This window comes from Tachysurus vachellii, chromosome 23, assembly GCF_030014155.1.
Source record: "Tachysurus vachellii isolate PV-2020 chromosome 23, HZAU_Pvac_v1, whole genome shotgun sequence".
Classification (NCBI taxonomy): Eukaryota; Metazoa; Chordata; class Actinopteri; order Siluriformes; family Bagridae; genus Tachysurus; species Tachysurus vachellii.
The window spans coordinates 17,323,581-17,340,404 of NC_083482.1; the positions used below are offsets into that span (position 1 = coordinate 17,323,581).

Consider the following 16,824-nt stretch of genomic DNA (forward strand, 5'->3'; position numbering starts at 1 on the left):
GGCTGAGGGACAGAAAAGCAATACGGCCCTGAAGCTTCGCAAGGTTTCTGCTGTGAATTATGGACGCTAAGCTACTGCTGCTCCGCTCTGACACGCCATAAATCACACACCGAGCTGAACTTTCCTATTCTTTATTTATTTATTTTCCTACTCCTCGCTTTTTTTGTCCTCTAGCGAGTGAAAAAAAAACAGAACTATATCCATGAGGGAAAAAAGAAGGGGTGGAGGTGTTTTTATCCGTCTGGGTGTTTGAACTTGAAGGATCGGTGTCATTTATCCTGGATGACCGATTTCTAGTGACGTCCAATATGTAATAAAAATTGTTCTTTTGTAATTGACTGAAGAAAAAAATACAAACATTGGTTTTTGGAGATATTCTCTTCTGGAGGTTTCACTCCATCATGTCCAGAAAAAAAGTATTTATTAATAACTCATAAAGTTTTATCATTAATTATTAACTTTTATAGAATGTACACATCCTGCCCCAGTGGGTGTGTCTAACTCTACACTAGCAGCTTGTTAGCAGTAAATGTTTCATGTATGTTTTTGGCTCAAACACCACTTATAAACCATTATAAATGTTTTATAGCATTTCTGTAATAAGGTATAAAAAAAATCTCACATACATATTCGCTTAATACTGGAGATAAACATGAAGAAATATCTCACAAGCAAGAGCTCTGTGACACACCAGCAGTCACAGGTAACCACCTGGAATCACAGGTGATCACAATTGATCACAGTTCATCACTGTTAGTCACAGGTAATCACAGGTAATCACAGGTAATCACAGGTAAGAACAGATAAGAACAGGTAATCACAGGTAATCACAGGTAATCACAGGTAATCACAGATAAGAACAGATAAGAACAGATAAGAACAGGTAATCACAGATAATCACAGGTAATCACAGGTAATCACAGGTAATCACGTGTAAGAACAGTTGATTGCACTTGATCGCAGGTAATCACAGGTAATCACAGGTAATCACAGGTAATCACAGATAAGAACAGATAAGAACAGGTAATCACAGGTAATCACAGGTAATCACAGGTAAGAACAGGTAAGAACAGATAAGAACAGATAAGAACAGGTAATCACAGATAATCACAGGTAATCACAGGTAATCACAGGTAAGAACAGATAAGAACAGATAAGAACAGGTAATCACAGATAATCACAGGTAATCACAGGTAATCACAGGTAATCACAGATAAGAACAGATAAGAACAGGTAATCACAGGTAAGAACAGATAAGAACAGATAAGAACAGATAAGAACAGATAAGAACAGGTAATCACAGGTAATCACGTGTACGAACAGTTGATTGCACTTGATCGCAGGTAATCACAGGTAATCAGCGATGAGCTGATATTCATCACATGATTGTGACATCATTTATTTTCATTAATATAATACAGTATTATAATAATCATTATTATTCCTTTAATTAAGACACAACACATCTGAGCATTTTTGATTTGACAATGAAAATAATTCATTTTCAATATTAATAACTCCCAATGAAGCCACATCTGAAGAGATTGTTGCATGTTGCCATGGAAACAAACCGACCGACCAACCGGTACTAGCTGCAGTTAGAAAGAAGTCGCAGTTTTGTCTGTAATCAAATAATCAGATAAGTAAAATACATAAAATGTAAAATATAGAAGTGTTATAACTTCCTGAATGTATTTATCAGTGTACTGGAACATTTTGTGACATCATGCTGTCAAAGGAACACCATCAACACCAGAGCAGTGGGATGATCACACAGGGCTGAGCTACTGGTACCAGTCTGTGCTGGTTAATAACTCTCATTTACTGACAGTCATTAGAGTTCATTCATTAAAGAATGAGGTCATGCTTTATGCCTGACACTGGAGACTCCTTCTATATACATTACATCAACACATTCCTCCTTACAGAAAGCGTCACCATAGCAACATTTACACTGTTCTCTTTTAATGTTTATTAATCTTCTGTACAATCAGAATCCAGAACTTCACCGCAGTCCTGGATAAAATACGTACACTCATGATACAGAACTGGACTCCTGATCACGCTAAATCACCGAGTCCAGGAAGAGAAAAGGAGGAAGGACAGAAAGACGAGAGGAATCGATGCAGGAAAGTGACAGCGTTATTTAAAGAGCTGCTCTGCGGTGTTAATGCACTATTAGCACTATCTGGTTTCAGCTGGTGGTTTGCTGGAGCCATTTGGTCTTCGGTTGGATTTCATGTAGCTGTCATGTCGCTTCTTCACAATTTACTCAGCGGTGGAGAGATGAGGTGGAGGAGGAGGAGGAGGAGAGGTGGAGAGGAGGTGGAGTGGTGGAGGAGAGATAAACGATGAGAACGTGTGGTTAGAGCAGATGTACAGAGATATCAGTCACACACAGACACACACACACACAGTCACACACACCGAGCATCACAACACACACACTGATTAAACACACTTCCAGATTCTCTCACTGGGAATGTCAAGGGCTTGGCTTTCATATTCATACATCATACACCCCACCTCTCAAACAGGAAGTGTTTATTATGTCTTAGTGTGTAATTTCCTGTCACCTTACTCTTTGTCCCTGCCTCAGTCTCATATAAGCTACAGTATGTGCCTGAGTTCCCCATCATCACACTGACCATATGTCTTTAAAAACCTTTTTATTAAGGAGATACAGACTGTAGAAAGTGTGATGTGTGTGTTGTTCTGCTCAAGTCTCTGAGTCTGAGAGCTAGATGCTGAATTTTTCATTGGGTTCGTATCTTTATCCCACCTCAGACTCAGCAGCGTCCTCCAGCCCACGCTGTAATGTCTGTTAAGAAGAAACAATCGATCCCACGATCCTGAGGAAGAATCTGACACTTTCTTATGGATCCTTGAGATAAGAGACAGTCCTGAAGCCCGCCGCTCCTCTCCTCCGTCCTTTACAACATAGAGGTGAAAAGGGTCACTTTTGCATACAGAGAGAGAGAGAGAGAGAGAGAGAGAGAGAGAGAGAGAGAGAGAGAGAGAGCGTATCAGAGAGAGAGAGTGACAGACAGAGAGAGAAAGAGAGAGAGAAAGAGTGACAGACAGAGAGAGAGAGAGAGAGAGAGAGAGAGAGTGACAGACAGAGAGAGAGATAGAAAGAGAGACAGACAGAGAGAGAGAGAGAGAGAGAGAGAGAGAGAGAGAGAGAGAGAGAGAGAGAGAGAGAGAGAGAGAGAGAGAGAGAGTGACAGACAGAGAGAGAGATAGAAAGAGTGACAGAGAGAGAAAGAGAGAGAGAGTGACAGACAGAGAGAGAGATAGAAAGAGTGACAGACAGAGAGAGAGAGAGAGAGAGAGAGAGAGAGAGAGAGAGAGAGAGAGAGAGAGAGAGAGAGAGAGAGAGAGAGAGAGAGAGAGAGAGAGTGACAGACAGAGAGAGAAAGAGAGAGAGAGAGAGAGAGAGAGAGAGAGAGAGAGAGAGAGCGCAGGAGACTCGATGTATTCAGAGATCAGGATTATCACCTGATCACTTTGAGAGAATGATGTTAGCATAAACACATAACGTAACGTAAACTAGCATCAGCTGCATGAAGCGGAAGCAAATCCAGTGCTTAATGAAACAGACAAGCAGATTTCATTATAATAATTATCATCAACTACTAACAAATTGTGAGAGTGTGAAATAAAGAATAGCACCAAATAACACAAAGCATTAAATAATGACTAACATAAGCTGCATATGGTGAAGATCTAAATAAAGTCACTCAGCAAATAAAGACTAGCTTTAATAATTTCATTAGAAAAACCAACAGACAACGACTAGCGACTGGAATTAGCACTGAACAGGAAATACTGTAACATGCTACAGCTGCATCCGTGTACAGGAGAATACTCCAGCTTCACCTAGCAAATACTGACTAGCATTAGAGCGCAGCTAGCATTCATGAGCATGAGCGGGACTTCATACGGCTGAACGACGGATTATGTGGGTTTTTATTTGACTAGCATCAGCCACATGTCCACAGTGGAACACAGTTCACCAGGAAAGATCGAGATTCAGTTCAGTAATAACGGTTAGCATTATGTCTCTCTGAGCTACAAAGTCAACGGATATCTCGTCCCGAAGCATCATAACAGCCTTATGTCACCTGTCAGAAATACGAATCCCTCTCTGGAGCAGAAACGGCAGTGGAGTCGAGATGGAATCAAGCGTTTTTTTTTTTAATATTCAAGATTTAGCTTTTAGAATCTAAGATAAGTCAAGGCTTATGTAGGTGAATAGTAGCATTATAAACACTGCATATGTTTGTGTCAGGACTCAGCCCGGACTTTTGGCCATGTGCTGTTGTTGTTGTTCCTCGTCACGTGTCTGCCCCGCCTTCGTCTGCTCCTCCCTGTCACCACACCTGCTCCTTATTATCATCATTGTCTTGACTGTATTTAAGTTAGCCGCGTTGCTGAATGCAGCGCGGCTCATTAGTTACGTTTCCCCTCGTCATGTCTAGTCTTTGTTAAATGTCGTCTTTGTATTATTTAGTTATTGTCATTTCTGTCTATGTCTTCCTGTGTTTATTAAACCCCCCTCGTTTGAAGCTATCCTGCGTACGGGTCTGTCTCCTTCCGTCCCCGGTTGTGACAGAGGTCTATGTGGCGGTAGCTGAGAAGCCCTCTTGTGACAGAATGAGCCGCCTTAAAACCCAGCAGACCCAGCAGGATAGCTTCCAGCTCGGACCGGCTTTTTATCTTCATCCCCTTGGACTGTTCCGCCAGTCCTTCAGGTCCTTTTTTTTTCTTTTCTCGGTGACATCGCTCCGCCCTTTTTCCGGTGAGGGACGCCGCTCCACTTTCGGTTCCGTCCGAAGCGGTCGTCGCCTCACTTCCGTCGCGGAGGATGTCACCAACCCGTTTTTGCTCCTTTTTTGTTTTTTGGTGCCCTGCGGCATCGCCCCGCCCTTTTTTCGGTGAAGGACGTCGCTCCAGTTCCGGTTCCGTCCGAGGAGGGCGTCGCTTCACTTCTTCCGCGGGGGGTGCTGCAGGCCCAGGGCGATGGACCTTCCCACCCTCCCACCCTTGGTCATCAGGACGTGAGCTGGCTGCGGTGTGTCGGGGTTGCGTTCGGCCCTTCAGCTCGGCTGTGGATATCGCTCGGCCCTTCAGCTCGGCTGTGACGTCATTCGGCCCTTCAGCTCGGCTGAGGATATCGCTCGGCCCTTCAGCTCGGCCATGGAAGTCGCGTGGCCCTTCTGCTCGGCTGAGGACGTCGCTGTTTGGAAGTCATTTTTTATCACTGAAGAATTAAAAAAAAAATCAGTGACCTTAACTCACGTGTGTGGATTACACCTTCAGATACACAGTCGTTTATTTATTTATTTATTTAATTAATTAAATAAACATTTTATGTTACATAAGATTTTAATAAATGTTTTAGTTTATTCAGTTTGAATGTGTTTTTATTGTAATCTTTATTTACACTATTACACTTTTTTCACGTCGTGTTTATTAAACACAAATGTATTTATGGAATGTGACAATTATAACAATATGAAATGTTTTTTCATTTTTCTGTTTAAATGATAATAAATCTTTATAATCTGTTTCAGGGAAATTAATAAATTTAATTAATTCATTTAAAGATCATGACTGTGGTCTGCAATTAATCATAATGATAAGAAACATAAATATGTTTTTATTACACATATTTGTCATTTTACTATTTTACAGCAAAAAATATTATAAATAAATAAATAAATAAATAAAATAAATAAAAAGGTCGTTTTTTGATGACAACAAAATATATAATTTTCCTCTAAACAAAGAAATGGAGCTCCGGGGAGTTTTAAAGTCTGCGCTCCGGCGGTACGTCACTGTAACGTCTAAAGTAATGACCTTGAGTCAGAACATTAATAAGAAGTAAACAGCACAGGAACCCGGAGAGGTGCTAACGGCTACGCTAGCTCCTCATCAGAGGCCACTTCACGGCCTTCACTTAGCACACAGATGGAGTCGTGCAGGAGCAGGAAGTAATAGAGCAGAGCCTGTGGTGACACTCGTCTGTTTACCGCCTGATGTCCGGCGGGAAATCAGCGGCCGGGTTCAATTCTCTCAGTCTGTTGTTTTTTTGGGTTTTTTTTTCTTAACAAAGTGCAAGCTGACCTTTCAACATGCAGCGTCCCTCAGAGAGAGTCGATGTGGAACTCCCTGGTGACGGACAAAGGACAGACCCACTGCTGTACAGTCTCTCACATACACTCCTGTGTGTGTGTGTGTGTGTGTGTGTGTGTGTGTGTGTTATTCCTCCCAAACACTGCACGCACGTTCAAACCTCCAGCTTTGCTTTTCTTCTCTTTCTCTCAGTAAGACACATGGAAGTAAGACACACTGCAGGAAAACAGCAGGAACATTACGCTGGTTTCTGAAATATACAGCAAATGGTGTCGTTTTTCCACCTTTGTGTACAAACAGCAGAAAATAAACATATAATATAATATAATATAATATAATATAATATAATATAATATAATATAAAACTTGTTATTCCACTTTTTTTACTACATGTTCTGTATCTGGTTGTTTATATGACAAAGAAATTTTGATTTTGGATTAGAAAAAATAAAATAGATCAGAATAGACTACATCTACTGTATGTTTTTATTTATAGTAAAAGATTACTACAGAATTTACAGCAATTTGATCTGTGTGTTTGTGTCTGTGTGTACAGTATGTGTGTGTGTGTATGTGTGCGTGTGTCTGTGTGTGTGTATGTGTGTGTGTGTCTGTCTGTGTGCGTGTGTCTGTGTGTGTCTGTGTATGTGTGTATATATGTGTGTGTATGTGTTTGTGTGTGTCTGTGTGTGTGTGTGTCTGTCTGTGTGTGTGTGTCTGTGTGTGTACTGTATGTGTCTGTGTGTCTGTGTGTGTGTCTGTACTGTATGTGTTTGTGTGTGTGTGTGTATGTGTTTGTGTGTGTCTGTGTGTGTATGTGTGTCTGTGTGTGTGTTTGTGTGTGTGTCTGTGTGTGTTTGTGTGTATGTGTGTGTGTCTGTGTGTGGGTGTGTCTGTCTGTGTGTGTACAGTATGTGTTTGTGTGTATGTTTGCGTTTGTCTGTGTGTGTGTATGTGTGTGTGTGTCTGTGGGTGTGTGTGTATGTGTGTCTGTGTATGTGTGTGTCTGTGTGTGTGTATGTATGTGTGTGTCTGTCTGTGTGCGTGTGTCTGTGTGTGTGTCTGTGTATGTGTGTATATATGTGTGTGTTTGTGTGTGTCTGTGTGTGTGTGTGTCTGTCTGTGTGTGTGTGTCTGTGTGTGTACTGTATGTGTCTGTGTGTCTGTGTGTGTGTCTGTACTGTATGTGTTTGTGTGTGTATGTGTTTGTGTGTATGTGTTTGTGTGTGTCTGTGTGTGTATGTGTGTCTGTGTGTGTGTTTGTGTGTGTGTCTGTGTGTGTTTGTGTGTATGTGTGTGTGTCTGTGTGTGGGTGTGTCTGTCTGTGTGTGTACAGTATGTGTTTGTGTGTATGTTTGCGTTTGTCTGTGTGTGTGTATGTGTGTGTGTGTCTGTGGGTGTGTGTGTATGTGTGTCTGTGTATGTGTATGTATGTGTGTGTCTGTCTGTGTGCGTGTGTCTGTGTGTGTGTCTGTGTATGTGTGTATATATGTGTGTGTATGTGTTTGTGTGTGTCTGTGTGTGTGTGTGTCTGTCTGTGTGTGTGTGTCTGTGTGTGTACTGTATGTGTCTGTGTGTCTGTGTGTGTGTCTGTACTGTATGTGTGTTTGTGTGTGTATGTGTTTGTGTGTGTCTGTGTGTGTGTCTGTGTGGTGTGTGTGTGTCTGTGTGTATGTGTTTGTGTCTGTGTGTCTGTGTGTGTGTGTGTCTTTGTGTGTTTGTGTGTATGTGTGTGTGTCTGTGTGTGTATGTGTTTGTGTGTGTCTGTGTGTGTGTATGTGTGTGTGAGATTTATCTGGACCATTTGTTTATTTTATAAAAAGAGCATTTATTTCAAAGTTTTTCTGCTTCGTAGATTGAAGCACATAATAAAGCAACAGTACAATGTTCATAAAATATAAGTGTGATGCTGTAACAGTTTCTTACATGTCGAAATACTGATATTTGTATGTATACTAAAATAAGAACTTTTAAAATTGTACAAATAGTTACCATAAAATCGACATAGAAATTAGCCGTTCTTTCACTGCGACAGGACAGATTGCTATTTTTCTCACAAGGGAGAATAAAATACGCCAAAAATATTAAAGAAAAGGAAAAAAAAATGAAGACGTTGAAAATAATGATAGTCATAATAATTATATCATAATAAAATAATAACCGTAATAAAAAGACGTAAGTGAAACAGGTAGGCGTGAGTTTGATCCTCGAGACATATCTGCACACTGGTACTGTACACAGGTTATATGGGTTTAGTTGGTTTTAGGATATAGTTTTGGGTTTTATAAAAGAAATGCACTGCGCTGCGAGAGTGTCCATGATTTAAGGCGGTTTTTCCGAGCTCACGTGTCTTTCTGCTTAACTGTTCATCAGGGAGATTTTTTTTATTAATATTGTTCATGTTTTTCTTATTTCTGTGTAAGAGAGATAATACAGATGAAAGTAAAAATAAAATAAAATAAAAAATAATAATAAAAAACAATAATAATAATAATAATAATAATAATAATAATAATAATAATAATAATAATAATAATAATATAAAATAAGCGGAGTTTTGGGCCGGTCCTCCGATGTCCTGATGGAGGCGCTGTTGATGAGGGACACCTCTCAGATCGCTGACGTATTTCTGTGTGTTTTGTGAATAAGGCAACTGTTTATTTTCTCTCTCCGGCGTGAGCTCGTTCACAGTATCAGCCATCAGCATCGACTCCGTCGCGTCCCTCATACGCTGCTTTGACTTTCCGTACGTCCCGTAACGAAGGTGTTTCTTTTTTGTGTTTTTTGTAGTTGTTGTTTTTTATATATATGTGTTTGAATTCATTTTCTAATTTTTTTCTACATTTTTTTAAAATCTGCTCCATCTGTTCCGATCACGCCTACATAAAAGATTCCTAACGGTATACTCGCCGTATACAGGAACAAAAAACAACCTAAATAGATGAAAGTCGTGGAATTGCTTATAGTAAACGTCACACAGCACACGTCGTTAGTGGAAGTGATGGAAGAGGGGAGGGGGAGGGGAGGGGTTTTGTGTGGGCGGGGTTATTTTTTTTGCAAAGACGAATGTGATCTGTCGTTAAGAGTTGTCTTCGGGTGCCAAGTCTTTGGTGCCGTACAGATCGGCCAGTTTTTTGAAACGCGGCCCCCAGTTCTGGAGGTAGTCGTAGTCCAGGTCTGAATCTGTGGTCACCGTTTCCAGCGAGCTCAGAGAGCCGGCGATGGAGCCCCGCCCCTCGTAGCCGTACACCTGGATGGAGTCGTACGGGGGGGCCGTCGGGTCGTTGTCGGCATCGCACACTCGCGTCTTGATGAACTCGTCCACATCGACGCCGTTGCCGGCGGGTCTGAGTCCGGCGCGGACGCTGTAGCTCAGCTCGGGTTTGATGTCTTTGCGAGGCAGGAAGCCGTTGATGCCGTCGGGGTTCTGCAGAGTGGCGATGTCGAACGCCTCCGTGTCCTCCTCACCGCCGCCCTCGTCATCATATGTGATGATGTTCTCGCGAATGTCCTCCTCCTCAAACACGATCAAAGGCTCCTTCTTCTGCCGGCGCAGAGCCACGAAGAGCACCACAATCGCTGAAGAACAACATCACTTTAGAAAATATTTATATATATATTTATTTATTTAAAACCTGAACAATGAATGAATCAGTAAATAACTTAGGGGCGTTTCTGTGTTTATGTATATAACAGTGGGTGGAGTCAATTCAGCAAATCCCTTCAGGATCAGAGAAAGGGTGTAAATAAGTACCACTGAAGACATGTGTGTTTGGTGGTGTGTTTGGCGGTGTGTTTGGGGGTGGTGGTGTGGCAAGTGTTACCGAGCAGGATGACGATGCAGGCGAGGATGGCGATGAGCGCTCCGGTGCTGAGGCCTGCTGGCAGGAACAACGGCTCCACGTTACAGGACAGGATGGTGTGTTTGGCGTCACAGCTGCACACTCGGATCAGGAGTGTGTTGGTGCTGCTGAGAGGAGGGACGCCGTTATCGCTGATCTCGATGGGCAGAGCGTAAACGTCTTGGGTCATCCTGCTGAAACCTCTCCGGATCACCACCACCGTAGCCGTACTGTCTGTAGAGTTCAGCAAGAAACTACAGACTCAGTGCACTGAACAGAGGCAGCAGCATTATGAGGCATGGTGTGTATTTATTATTCACTCACTCATCTTCTACCGCTTATCTGAACTACCTCGGGTCACGGGGAGCCTGTGCCTATCTCAGGCGTCATTAAGCATCAAGACAGGATACATCCTGGACGGAGTGCCAACCCATCACAGGGCACACACACACACACTCATTCACTCACGCACTCACACACCAGGGACAATTTTCCAGAGATGCCAATCAACCTACCATGCATGTCTTTGGACCGGGGGAGGAAACCGGAGTACCCGGAGGAAACCCCCGAGGCACGGGGAGAACATGCAAACTCCACACACACAAGGTGGAGGTGGGAATCGAACCCCCAACCCTGGAGGTGTGAGGCGAACGTGTTAACCACTAAGCCACCGTGACCCCTGGTGTGTATTCATTTGTGTACAAATACAGGAAGGTTAAATACATTAAGGTGTGAATATAAACAATAATGCTAGATTTTACATAAACATTCACACTCTTTACATTGTTTTTGCATCATTTCTACTATCTGTATATTTTGTCCATCTGTCTGATCAATTTCCTTGAGACAAATTTCACTTCTATCAGAAAGAACAGAAACAATAAATCAGAATTATATTATCAGAGCAATAAGAACAGGTCTTTATTCTTTTAATTGTGTTTTTTTTTTGTTTTTATGTTAGTTGATTCATATGTTTCTGATCATCTGAATTCTGATTCCTTTGATAAAGTGATTCTGATTCTTTGTGATAATGTGATTCTGATTCCTTTGATAATCAGTACACAGAAACTCTCACACTTTAACTTCCATTTAGAGGGATGTTCTGTTACTAGTAGCTCGACAGTGAAAGACCTGGTGTTTATTAGACAGTAACTTGTCTTTAAAATCATATCACCATATTACAAACACAGCCTTCTTCACCTTAGAAATATTACCAAGCTGAGAAACATCCTGTCTGTATCTGATGCTGAGAAGCTAGTTCACACTTTCATGACCTCTAGACTGGACTATTGTAATGCATCACTAGGTGGTTGTCCTGCATCTTTAATAAATAGGCTACAGTTAGTCCAAAATGCAGCTGCCAGAGTTCTCACTAGGACAAGAAAGTATGACCATATAACCCCAATTTTATCATCTCTACACTGGCTACCTGTTAAGTTTAGAATTGATTACAAACTGCTGCTACTTACGTACAAGGCTCTTAATGGTTTAGCTCCCATGTATCTAACTAGTCTTCTAACACGTTACAATCCTTCACGCTCTCTGAGATCACAAAACTCAGGACTTCTGGTAGTTCCCAGAATATCTAAGTCTACTAAAGGTGGTAGAGCGTTTTCTTATTTAGCTCCCAAACTCTGGAATAGTCTTCCTGATAGTGTTCGGGGCTCAGACTCACTTTCACAGTTTAAATGTAGATTGAAAACTCATCTCTTTAGTCAGACGTACACATAATACATCCCATAATATTGTGCACTATTACACTAGACTTGCACATTCTTATGAACAGCAGATATGTTAATCCCTCTGCACTGCTCTTCTCTTCTCTTTTTCTACCCATGCTGAGACACCCATGCTAAGATCGTCTTCCGTGCGATGAGATTTTTGGACCTCCACTGAGACAAGGCTGACTCTGTGAGAACCCTGAGACATCTACACATCTACCGGCTCCAGTTGGACTCTGTGATACTTGTATATTTGTAACCACACCATCTAGTGTCACCCAGATGAGGATGAGGTTCCCCTTGAGTCTGGTTCCTCTCAAGGTTTCTTCCTTTACCATCTAAGGGAGTTTTTCCTTGCCACTGCTGCCTGAGCCCTCAGACTTGCTCATTGGGGACAAATACACATACACACATACATACATACATACACACTGTGAACTGTTATATCTTGAATTTTTATTATATTAATTCTTTATACTTCTCCTTATGTTTATCTTCTGCTCTATGTTTATGTTCTGTAAAGCTGCTTTGTGACAATGTCCATTGTAAAAAGCGCTATACAAATAAACTTGAATTGAATTGAATTGAATTGATAAAGTGATTCTGATTCCTTGTGATCATGCGATTATGAGTCCTCTGATACGAGAATGTAATCGTTGTGAAAATGTCATTCCATCACGTCTTGTTTGTGATCATAATGATATCTGTGAAACTCTATGAAAATAATTTCCCATGATGTAATATGTGAGAATAATAACATCAGATCTTAATCTAATCTCCGTCGCTCTAAGCGCCTCACTTTTCATTAGCTTTATCGTGTCTTTATTCACTTTTACATCGCAACCAGTCAGAAAATCTGTACGACCCCCAGCCATGAAAATGATCCATTTCCATAAAGAGTGTTTATATTGCTAATAACTGAGGTTAAAATGATCTGAATCAGTGTTTTATGATAAGTGTTACAGAGCTGCTGCTGCTGCTGCTATAAAAGCGCTTGTGTGGGTCAATGGCACAGAACGCAGAAATTAGCGAACTGAACATTCATCTGCTGTTGGAAGTGTAATCAGAGCAACAGTAGTGGAGGCCATATTGGTTTTATTCCAGCGGGGGAAAGTGGATGGATGAGTGCCAGCACACTTTCCCAGAGCGCAAGGTCACACGCTCGGAGGAAAGATGGAGCGAGTTCATTTAGGGGCCTGCAGATCGGTAATTTTCTCTCTCTGTGGAGTCGTTGTCTTCAGAGCTCTAATGAGACGGCTTCAGTGCTCAGAAGGCGTGACACGCTATAACCACTCTATCAATCTCGACTTATCTATTAGCTTTCTATATAATATTCTCTGTGGAAGATCACTGTGGGTTCTGTAAAGCACAGACTCTTTACTGAGAACAGGAAGGAAGGAACGGCTCCTGGGGGTCTCACCTGAGGACTCGGTGGGTTATAAGGAGCTGCTGAGCTCGGCTTCGATACCCAGGGGCAGATACACCGACAGATTTCTCTCCATTAATCACCTAATTATTCTTACTGACTGATGTACAAATCATCTGTACAAACGATATCACGCTGAATATTCTCTGTGTCTTAAACTTGAATATATAATTAAAGCTGACACACGTCACTGCTCAAAAATGTCATTTCTACAATATAAATTACTCTCTCATTCATCTTCTACCACTTATCCGAACTACCTCGGGTCACGGGGAGCCTGTGCCTATCTCAGGTGTCATCGGGCATCAAGGCAGGATACACCCTGGACGGAGTGCCAACCCATCACAGGGCACACACACACACACACTCTCATTCACTCACACAATTACACACTACGGACAATTTTCCAGAGATGCCAATCAACCTACCATGCATGTCTTTGGACCGGGGGAGGAAACCGGAGTACCCGGAGGAAACCCCCGAGGCACGGGGAGAACATGCAAACTCCACACACACAAGGTGGAGGCGGGAATCGAACCCCCAACCGTGGAGGTGTGAGGCGAACGTGCTAACCACTAAGACACCGTGACCCCACAATATAAATGTGATGCTCTAAAATGATTATTAGTTATTTATATAAAAATATTTTTAATATTAGTTTTATTATTAGAATTGTTCATTTATTATAAATGAGGTATAATCATATTATTTTTGTTATCAGCAGTAATTTTATTTCTTTACATTATGTTTGTTTGGTTGTAAAATGTTCATGTTTTTCGTGAAATACAAACCGAATAGAATGAATTAATTATTTTAAAAACATTTTAAACCTGCAAACATTTATATTTATGCAAATACAAGAAAAAAAATTGAACTTAAAAAAATAAAAATTATGTTAACAATATTTTTAAAATAAAAGTTTCAAGTGAAATTAATTTTAAGTGGAAATCCAGTTTGTATTCATTCGATTTAATAATTTCTGATGTCATTTTAAATTAAGGAATAAAAAATATAAATCTATGTGCTCTTGGCACAAAATGCTTCTGTAGCTTCTGTAGGATGTTCCGTTAATGTTTACGAGTGTAATCTGAGTCGAGACTTTAATTACTTTTGATAGAAACAGAATAATTTAATGCCACATGAGAGAAAAATGAGCGTAATAAAAAGCTAAGCAGCTACATGCTAGCTAGCTAAATGATAGACTATCCTAACTCTCTCACACCTTTAATCTATTAAACACTTTACTGTATATTTTTAAATACATTTTCATTTATAATTTTGTTTTGACATTGAACAAGTGTCTGAATTTGCCTGGGATTAAAATTTGAGCTAAAGGTTCAGTGGTCATGTGACCCAACTCTTCAATCTTCTCCATATGGAGTTAACAGGACGTCGAGTTCACCGCTGACTTTAATTTGACCTCTGTGATAACAGGAAGTTGAAGGTTTCACACCGGACACGAGGAACATGGAGGAGAAACACCAGAGGAGAAAACTTCAAACCTGCATCCATTATATCTGATAGAGTCTGTGATAATGACGGTCAGACTGAGCGACCCGGTCTGTCTCGGGCGGTCATGTGGTCAGCGTTCGCTCTGCTCTCATTATAACAGATCAGACAGACAGAGAAACGGAGGATCTCTCACTCTTTCTTTCTTCTCTTCTGTCGCTCTACAGACGCTCTAAAGAGGCGTCTATAAAGAGGGTTTATCTCAGATTTTAAAAGATCCATTTAAGTGGTGTTTATCTCCTGCAGGACCGACGCTCAGGACACTGAACTTCTCTCATGCACTTCATCACACACTTCAAAGAGGAAGTTAATGATCCCGGAAATCAGCCTTCAGTTAAAATGGATTTTATACGAAGAAACATCAAATATTTGTTTTAAATATTATTATAAATTAATAGTCCAAAAGTTATAAAATAATTTTAAACTATTAAATGTACATAATTACATAGATTATTAATTATTACATCATTTAATACAAATCTATAGGATTTACTATGAATTTAATATGAACTATTATTATTATTATTATTATTATTATTATTATTATTATTATTATTATTATTATTATTGTTATTAATTGAGATTAAACATTCCATATACATCGGTTCCTAATAATACATTAAATAAAATAAATCTAAACTATAAATAAACCAAAAAAATAAATAGTTTTTTTTTTCTTTCTTTTTAAATTTTAAAAAGTTTCCAACGCCTGAACTTCACAATTTCTTATAAAATTTTAATCAAAGCATCCAAATCCTTTTTTGGCTGAAAGTGTGAGCACACTGACCTCAGCCACGAGCGAGTGTGTAACGTGTGTGTGTGATGTAACAAGACACGACTGTGTGGGTAAAAAAAAAAAATCTTTGTCGTAGCTTTGATTTGTTTTCTGAGATCAGATGATTAATTTAACGAACACGAGCTCAAGCTACATTTCGGCATCGTGTTCTTCAGATCCAGATCTTTGGAGTTTAAGTAAAAAGCAACAAATCATTTTCTGAAATAGTTTTTTTTTCTCCTGCTTTAGAAATATGTGCATTAATGTATGTATTTAGTTCATTGTAGTAACAAGGACATTATGTGTGTAAAAGCTACATGCAGTAATTACTGATGTGTGTGTGATGAGACTCGCTGTGAGACGGTCTGTTGTTTGTCTGATGAATGTGGTGATGTGGTGAAAAAAAACGTAAAAAAAAAAGTGTTTAGTGTATTTCAAGAGGATCCGAGTTCATCTCTGTAAAGAGGACGTGTGTGTGTGTGTGTGTGTGTGTGTGTGAGACGATGATGTTCTCACCTCTGTTGTCCTTCAGAGAGAAGTTGTGGTTATTGGCGACTTTAGGAGAGAGACTGAAGTGGAAATGCTGCCGGTGCGCCATCTCGTCTTTATCCACCGCGCTCACCGTCTTTATGGCCTGTGGACACGAGCGAGCAGCACGTTACGTCAGAACACACACTGATTTAAACACACCGAGTACTTTATTCAGGAAAAGATGCCAATTCTGGCCTTTTTATATTTTTGTGCTAAGCAGAAAAAACAAATAAAGAAACAAAACGTCGCTGTCGGGCGGAAACCTCGTATGTCCAAATTTGGTCAATTTCATATTTTTTCACATATCCATGCTATTGGTCAGTCCCCACGTGGGTCTGTTATTTTTACAAGTTATTAACCAATCTAAAGTCTTGAAAATAGCTTGAGCGCAAATCTCATAACTCCATTGGACACTTCAACTGTCCACCTCTTCCTCACTCCGTGGGAGAGCTTCACGGCATATTTCTCCTCAAGAAGAGTCGCAACGAATCAACACGTCTTCTGAGGTAAATGTCTTCAAAACACTGGGCTCAAAGAAAAAAAAATCTTGACCCCCGCTAGTTCTGGTGCTCGTCTGAGGACAGGAATTTAGCGCAAGACAATCCACTGTAACGCGGACTAAACCCTGTGTACTGCAGATAAGGTACGGCGTTTTTTTAATGTCCTGAAAAATAACGGTTTTGGAGATACGAGGATTCCGTCTGACAGCGACGATATATCTTTACATTTGTACAGAGTGTCGTCTGAAAGTCCATTTTAAATCCCTATCATTGTATATATCAATACTTAAAGGTTCTTAAAAGGATCCTACAGAGAACTTGATCCTACAGAGAACCCGTGGCGTGTTCCGTTCTACACATTACTACATACGCAGAACAG

General features: G+C 40.5%; 1 protein-coding gene across 3 annotated transcripts in view; it reads right to left on the minus strand.

Moving 5' to 3' along the window:
* Window positions 1-7,970: 7,970 nt before the first annotated feature.
* Window positions 7,971-16,824, minus strand: part of cdh11 (cadherin 11, type 2, OB-cadherin (osteoblast)) — a 78,722-nt gene continuing 69,868 nt past the window's right edge. For all 3 annotated transcript variants that reach the window (XM_060859346.1, XM_060859347.1, XM_060859348.1), the window contains exons 10-12: window positions 15,931-16,048; window positions 9,966-10,217; window positions 7,971-9,720 (exon numbers count right to left, since the gene is read on the minus strand). In XM_060859346.1, the coding sequence (XP_060715329.1) occupies window positions 9,221-9,720; window positions 9,966-10,217; window positions 15,931-16,048 (870 nt within the window). In that variant the 3' untranslated portion in view covers window positions 7,971-9,220. The remainder of the gene's footprint in view (window positions 9,721-9,965; window positions 10,218-15,930; window positions 16,049-16,824) is intronic.